The sequence below is a fragment of the Chionomys nivalis genome, chromosome 13 (genome assembly GCF_950005125.1).
Source record: "Chionomys nivalis chromosome 13, mChiNiv1.1, whole genome shotgun sequence".
NCBI classification, from domain to species: domain Eukaryota; kingdom Metazoa; phylum Chordata; class Mammalia; order Rodentia; family Cricetidae; genus Chionomys; species Chionomys nivalis.
The window spans coordinates 43,021,381-43,029,604 of NC_080098.1; the positions used below are offsets into that span (position 1 = coordinate 43,021,381).

The 8,224-nt window shown below is 45.8% G+C and overlaps 2 protein-coding genes across 2 annotated transcripts; one reads left to right on the forward strand and one right to left on the reverse strand.

Moving 5' to 3' along the window:
- Positions 1-6,847: 6,847 nt before the first annotated feature.
- On the reverse strand, positions 6,848-7,231 carry LOC130885944 (histone H2B type 1-A). The gene has a single exon (XM_057787799.1). The coding sequence runs from the start codon at positions 7,229-7,231 to the stop codon at positions 6,848-6,850; it is 384 nt and encodes a 127-aa protein (XP_057643782.1).
- A 290-nt stretch (positions 7,232-7,521) lies between these two features.
- LOC130885722 (histone H2A type 4) lies at positions 7,522-7,929 on the forward strand. Its single transcript, XM_057787433.1, has one exon. The coding sequence runs from the start codon at positions 7,537-7,539 to the stop codon at positions 7,927-7,929; it is 393 nt and encodes a 130-aa protein (XP_057643416.1). The 5' UTR covers positions 7,522-7,536.
- Positions 7,930-8,224: the final 295 nt, after the last annotated feature.

Genomic DNA, 8,224 nt, shown 5'->3' on the forward strand with positions numbered 1-8,224 from the left:
TACGAGCAGTCAGCACAACCAGTTATACAACTCAGCCTATTACCAAACATCTTAGAAACATCTACTGAGTCTGAAATAAGTTTGTTTTCCCTTGATTTTATAAAGTGACTGAAGTTTGCATCTTACACAATACTCAAGCATCCTTGATGGACTTTGAGGAACCCTGTTTTGCCATTGTTTTTTGTGTCTGTTTCTGTTTTTTTGGGGGGTTTTGTTGTTGTTGGACCCAGTGATGTCATTCGTATTAAAGGAAGATTTGTGGAATCTTGTAACTGAGGCTGTCTTGTGTCCCACAGAATCAGCGCTCGGCAGCTTCTACTGGATCTTCCCATATTTCTAAAACAACAAGAGTAGGGTTCTGTCACAATCTGGAGTCACTTCCCCGGCCACATTTGTCCTTCCCTTAAGCGTTTGGGAGTGAGCATTGGGAGCACGTGTGAAGACATTAGCCCAGCCACAACATCAGCTTCCTCTTGACAGCATGCTACTCCCTGCCTTCCAGACTCATGCCAATCACTTTATATTTCTTCAGAAACTTGCATTCCATCATTATTTTAAAATATGTTCACATTCTTCAAAACTGTACCTTTAGAATTTTAAGACAATCCCCGAATTCATGCTCCAGTTCTTCATGAAGCTCGCGGTGAGGTTTAATCTTTTCTCTCAAATGTGTCTCATGGCCAGTTCTCTGTGACTTGAGTATTAGGACAATGGTTAACTCTGTAGATTTTAAGGGGATTTTTGTAGCTTGTCATGGCAGATGTTGGCTGTGTGACTGGCTCTTTCCGTGGCTGTTTACTACTGTGTGTGCCTTGCCTTACTGCTTAGTCTGCAGTGTCCAGTGCTACTATCTGGCACCAGAGCCTCCAGTCATGCCCATTTCGCTATTAAAACTTTTTTCTTGAGGCAATAACCTCTGTATAATACAAAGAAATGAAACTAGTATTTTACTAAATGGCTTCCCAGGTAGCAAACATTCCCATGGGTCCTTATTTCTGCTTACCTGGTATAGTTACAGATGCAGGTTGCCCTACAGTTCAGAAAAATCTTGGCTAGAAGACAATGATGACACTTGCCACCAGATGCTGAGAGGTGCTGGCCACATCACTCATCCTGTACGTCCGCTTTCCAAAAATAAGTTAGCAATTTATTTTTATTTCGGATCCAATCGTTTACAGTTATTTCACCCGTAGAATACTAGGAGGCTCTCAATGATGATCCCACATTTTCCTTCTTTTTCTCAGGAACAACATAGGCTAACACAAAAACATTTGATCTAGACTTGTTTTTTTTAATAACATTCCTTTAATATTATGTTAATATTATATGTGACAATAATACCGTCACAACTAGCATCTGCTCTCACCAGTTTTACCTGCTTCGTCTTGTACCATTCACAACCATAAATTACAGCCTCCCATTACTGGAGGAAAAAAAGCCCTTTAGCCACCCCTACCACCAATTCTCCTCACAGCCCTGTTACTGTGTGAAAGCTGTGGACTCTTAAACTTATGGCTGATAATCAAACCCCCTATGACCCTGCAATTCGGTCACACTCTTTGTGAAAAGGGTGAGCGTCTCTGATAAGAGTCTGGTTTCAACTTTGTGTTTTTCCCTTTGGGAGTTCAGGTCACTCGCTGGCCTTTGCCATGTGGGAAGTGTTGCTAGCTTGGAACAGTGTGCAGAGGCTTAGTATTTGCGTACTAGAGAAGGCACCATTCCTAGCAACGGTCTCTGATCCTAAACAGTTTGAGCTTGTCCTGATTTCTGCCACTTGAACGTATGGAGAAGGTGGTTATCTTCCTGCGGCCAGATGTGTTGCAGGTCCACTCCGAATCTCACTCGGCCTGGCTGTGCACCCCATTGCTCAGGTCTGCACCCGGAACAGAACTGGTCTTGTGGAACGTGGCTGGGAGTCTGTAGGCCCCTCACTACTGATGGGACTTATCCTGGACTACGTCCTTCCCCCAATTCCCCTTTAAGGTAGCTGCTATGACAAAAATAACAGAAAACGGTGACTGTTAAAACACATTTCATTCTCACTGTGACGCTAAGTCTAGATTTCTGGCTTCGTGGATACTATTGGTCTCTTAGTAACCCAAGGAACTTACCAGTACTGTCTCATTTACATATCTACAGCTGGCCACGTGAGCTTAGTGACTGTAAACTTCACACCTCACTCCAACTCAGATTCCACTCATTTTGCTATTTATTTGTTTCTAGACAGGGTTTCTTTGTGTAAGTCCTGTCTGTCCTGGAACTCTCTCTGTAGAGCAGGCTGGCCTCGAACTCACAGCCGTCTGCCTATGCCTCCCAAGAGCTGAGGTTAAGGGCATATGCCACCACCGCCCGGATCCGCCAGCCGTTTGCTGTTCTCTGCAGCCTTGTGCCAGCCATGCCAGGCTTGCCACAAAGTGCCCCAGATGGTTGCTGGCACTCAGCAAGGCTGGGGAGCACAAGGAACGCTCCCGAGAGCCCAGTCATAGTCCGCATCTCACCGAAAGGGGCCTTATCGGGATACAAGTTCTCGACCATCAACAGCTCTGTCTGTGTGGCACGGCACAGCACGTGGCATCATGTCTCTCACGTTTCAGCAAGCATCTACCTGCAATCATGGGGGAGACGGGCACGGACTTGTGCTTAGCCTGTGTCTGAGAATGAGGTCACCGACAGCTATACAGCAACCAAATAAAACTGGCCAATGGCCACATCACGTTCCCAAGTCAAAATCCACCCACACTCTGAAGGGCTGCAGACTTTTGACTTTGATGTTATGTCTATACTTCATGGATTGGATAACCAAATTTGTGTTAGCTGCTATGCTTGATGTGACAGGCTCACTAGGCAAAGTTTCTTCCTAATCGCTCGGACCGTATCTCTAAATATCCAACTGAATTTTGCTATAGTTTTAAGGGAAAATTCAGATCCCAGGTAAATTAGGCTAGGGTGTTCTGCGTGGAGACAGGGATTACCACTTTCCAGGCCTTCTCTTAGTGATTAGCATCACCAGAAACAAACGGCAAACGGCAGAAGGGCCCAGAGCTGTGGGTTTGAGGTGAAGCCTGCCATGGGACCAGAGATGAAGATTTTCTCTCTGTTGGCAACATGTAGGGGAAAAAATACCCTGTAGGTCAGCACCCTTGTAGCTTTGGAGCCCAGGCTACAGCACCAGGATTCCGAGGAGACATTGTGCGTATATTTGGGTCTCCTTATAAAGAAGATTGCCGTGGGATCGTGAAGATCCTGTTTCAGAGCATTTGGGTTAGAAACCAACAGTTTGTCCACTGAGTTTGCATTCCTTCATAACTTGTTCTTGGCTCACATGACAGGATCCTTTGTGGTCTCCAGTACTGATGGGAGAGCTATGGGTTATATCATATTTCAGTTAGAGGATTCTGAGTGAGAGAGAATGCTTTCTCCAAGAGCAGATCAACATTACAGAAAAATTAAAAAAACACCAACTACTTGAAAACTTAACTGGAATTTTTAATTTGATTTATAGTTCCTTCAAAGGAGCTACACTGTCCATATTGGCTTTCTCTACAATAAAAAAAAAATTTAGTTTGAAATAAAATATACAGTAAAAAAAAAATCATAGGAAAGGCTAGAGAGACAGCTCAGTAGTTAAGAAAGCTTTCTGCTCTTCTAGAGGACCCCAGTTCAGTTCCCAGAACCCATAACCAGTGTCTCACAACCACATTTAACCCAGATCCAAGGGACCTAATACCTCTGACCTCTAAAAGCACTTTCTACATACACACACACATATACACATACCCAATTGCTGTACACATACACATGCACATACCCAATTACTCTACACACATACACACACATGCACATACCCACATCCTCTACATACACACACATGTACACATACCTAATTACTGTACACACACATGCACATACCCACATCCTCTACATATACACACATAACTTTAAAAGGCTTTTTTAATTCATAGGGAGAAAAGTCTTGTACCTTTGTGTACAGTGAGATGCCCCTGAAGGAACTCCTGAGTGCTTAACTGTGAGACTAAAGAGATAACAGACAGAAGCATGTGTTGTCCCTAATTAGGGGCCCCAGCTGCCACAATGAAACACTTGGAGACAGAAAATAACAGTACAGCTCCCAAATCTGCTGTGTCTGCATCTGAAACACTGGTAAATTTTTCAGTCTTGTTCTTTTACTTGGGAGCATAGTGTTAAGAAAAACCTTTCCACTGGTGCCAAGATCTCCAATCAAACCAGATTAAGCCAAATCAAATGCCCGTGTTTAATAGACGACACACTCCCATGTGGCTGGGAGAGCATGGCGAGGGAACGACAGAGGGAACACAGATGCAAACCCCAAACCACGTGTTCCTTGTTCCAGGACAACCCTAAATACCCTGTGAAAGTGGTCAGTACTTGGCAGGCTGGGAGTGACACTTCTAACTCAATATTACACATAGTTCCAATGAGTAATCCAATAAATGAATTAAAGCAATTGCTCATTCTTCTTTTTCAATCACTGACTCGTTCTGTATAGACATACCATTTATCCTGGCTGGTTTTGTCAACTTGACACAGCTAGAGTTATTTAGAAAGAGGGCCTATATTTGAGAATATGCCTCCATCAGATTGGTTTGTGTTTGTAAGTTTGTGGGACATTTCGTTGGTTAGTGATTGATGTGGGAGAGCCTAGTGCACGGTGCCACCCTGGGCTGGTGGTTCTGGGTCGTGTAAGAAAACAAGTTGAGAGGTCAGTATGCAGCATTCCCCTATGTTCTCTGCTTTAGTTCTGTTGAGGACTGCCCTCAACAAAAACACCTCTTACCAGGGTAGGGGCGTGGAAAATAAAGACAGAAACCACAAGATAGTATCAGGAAGGAGTTTTAGGGATTGCTCAGATCCTGAAATCACCCACGTTTATTTTCCACAGCTTTCATACCCAATGTAAACTGGGGGAGAAAGTAACAAAGACTTCATTAACATGATACAGTAAGATTAACTCATCCGTCCATTCTGAGACTTCCCATCATCAGCATTCTGTTGCCTAGGTAGCCAGAAGACCGAGTTACTATACTCTCCACACTGTTTCATGTAGGCAGAAAACAGCCCTTTCCCAGGTGACCTCATAGTTACCTCATAGTGGAAGGAGCAGAAGTACGTTTGCATATCCTGACCACCTGTCAGGATGGCACCCAGCTTTCTTCAAAAGAGCCAGGCAACCACCTGGTGCAAATTATGCCTGTTAGTCTCCAAACTCCGACCATCAGACAACGATGAGAATGGACCTGCATTTCTCAGCCTCCACACACAAATGGAAAAGTTGTCTCAATAATTTCTCAAGGAAATGGCACAGAAAATTTGGGGCAGGTTAATTTATACAACCAAAAAAGGCTTTGCATTATCTGTAATATATAAAACACTCCTGATTCGTGTGATCTGAGTATTTTATGTGACACTAAAGCCTAAGGGTCAGGTTTAAGATGTAAAGTGCCATAGTAAACTATTTTACAGACGGAATGCTCATGCCTCACCCTTTAAGTTTGACCATGCCTAGAAACAATGTTTGAGGATGTAGTTTTAACAGTATTGAAATGAGGTCATCCTGCATTGTGGAGCAGACCCGTAATGGTTTGAGTATGAAATCTCTCCCATTTGCTCATGTGTTTGAACACTTGGTTCCTTGTGGTGGTTTGAATGAGAATGGCCTCATAAGTTCTGTTTAGTCACCAGGGAGTGGAACTGTTTGAGAAGAATACAATCAGGAGGTGTAGCCTTGCTGGAGGAGGTGTGGCCTTATTGGAGGAAGTGTTTTACTGGGGATGGAGTTTGAGGCTACAGCCCAGGCCATAGCTCTCTGTGTCCTGTCTTCAGATCAGGAGGTAAAGATCTCAGCAACTGCTCTAACACCATATCTGTCTCCTTCCTGCCGTGATGATCATGGACTAACCCTCTAAAACTGTAAGCTACCAATTAAGTGACTCCTGTTTGAGTTGTCTTGGTCATCTGTCTCTTCAGAGCAATAAAACAGTAACTAAATACCCAAAGAGGGGCACTGTTTGGGAAAGCCATGGAAGGCAATTACTATTTTCAGATATCATATGTATATAATGTACAGACTAGTGTAAAGATGGAATCTGGCCAAGGCAGAAGACAGTAGACTGCTGGGCAGTGGGGCAGGACCCTCTTTCTATCTGAACCTTTCTACACTTGCTGATACTGTTCAGAGATAGTATTACCCCAGACTAGTCTGCTAACATTTCCTCTTACTGCAGACAGACTGTATATGATGTAAAAGCTATGTCAGGTTTGAAGAAAGAAGCCTTTTCTGGCTTTTTCCCCTAAATAGTCCTCACTATCCGTGGGTAATATTAAGAGTGGTCCACAATAGGCAAGGATCTGAAAGCTGGGGCAGTTAGACTCTTGACTAGAGATGGTACCAACCAACAAAGGCATAGCCTGATGTGGCCATCTTGGCAGGACACGAATTTCCGTTATTGCCGTTTGTCAGTTAACCCCACCTATCTAGTCCACTATGAAGCATTTTAGGCTACCAGGCAGCTCCTACCTACCGTTGCTGTGTTTCCAGCAAAACTAAATCCTAGAACTCCCGCTAGACAGAAGCCTTCAGCTTCGGGTCTCAAATTACTTTGGGATTATGTGTTCCTCCTCTGAAAACAAAACCACATTTGAAAAGCTTTTGCGATGGCCAGTGAGATTCCCTTCACCGCAGCCTGGGCCAGGTTCCCACATGCCCAAGCACAGGGCGAGGACCAGCCAGTAAGCAAAGCTCTCTTGCTAGAAGAAGTGGGTGGCTCTGAAAAGAGCCTTTGGTGGTGTTAATAGTCACTTGGAAAGTTTACTTGGCACTGGTGTACTTGGTGACGGCCTTGGTGCCCTCGGACACGGCGTGCTTGGCCAGCTCCCCGGGCAGCAGCAGGCGCACGGCCGTCTGGATCTCCCGGGACGTGATGGTCGAGCGCTTGTTGTAATGCGCCAGGCGCGACGCCTCGCAGGCAGTGCGCTCGAAGATGTCGTTGACGAACGAGTTCATGATGCTCATGGCCTTGGAAGAGATGCCAATGTCGGGGTGGACCTGCTTCAGCACCTTATAGATGTAGATGGAGTAGCTCTCTTTACGGCACTTCTTACGCTTCCGGCCCTCCTTCTTCTGAGTCTTCGTGACAGCTTTCTTGAAGCCTTTCTTGGAAATGCTAGTGCCCTTGACCGCCACCTCCGGCATAGTGAAAGTAACCTTTCACACCCCAACGGCTCAGAGAAGTGCCAACTACTGAGAAAACACAATTGGCTGGAAGTAGAGAAGAGGCATTTATAGGTGTGGACCTCAACTGACGTAAGGATACACCATATCTGATTGGATAATAAGTGCTCTGTGCATGCAAATAAGGGGAATTAAGGTACTGCTTTCTGATTGGCTACTCCAGCATCAATCAGCCAATCAGGTGGCGAGTATGACCTTCCATCAGACTATAAATAGGCGTGGAAGCGCTAGCTTGGTTACCATTTTCTTCAAGCTTTTCAGAGACAATGTCTGGACGTGCGAAGCAGGGCGGCAAGGCTCGCGCCAAGGCCAAGTCCCGTTCTTTCAGGGCCGGCCTGCAGTTCCCCGTGGGCCGCGTCCATAGGCTCCTTCGCCAAGGGAACTATGCAGAGCGTATCGGGGCTGGCACACCAGTGTACCTGGCAGCCGTGCTGGAGTACCTGACGGCCGAGATCCTGGAGCTGGCTGGCAACGCGGCCCGCGACAACAAAAAGACGCGCATCATCCCGCGCCACCTGCAGCTGGCCATCCGCAACGACGAGGAGCTCAACAAGCTGCTGGGCCGCGTGACGATCGCGCAGGGCGGTGTCCTGCCCAACATCCAGGCGGTGCTGCTGCCCAAGAAGACCGAGAGCAGCCACAAGGCCCAGAACAAGTGACTTCCAGAACAAGTGATTGCACTTAACAGCTTAAAACAAACGGCTCTTTTCAGAGCCACCTTCATTTTCAGAAAAAGCTGTGCATGAGTGAGCTTGCCTCTTGAGCAGGTATAATCAGGGGCAGCCAGACCAGCTCATGACAGTGGGAAGACCTTCCCCGGGACAGTTAGGACCCGGTTAGGGTAGTGTGAAGCTAGACTGATGCCACTGAATTGAAAGGCCACTAATTCAGCTCCCTCCTAGCTTGACAGTAGTTGAGAATGACCAGACTCTACCAAGGTGCCTTAGAAAAGTG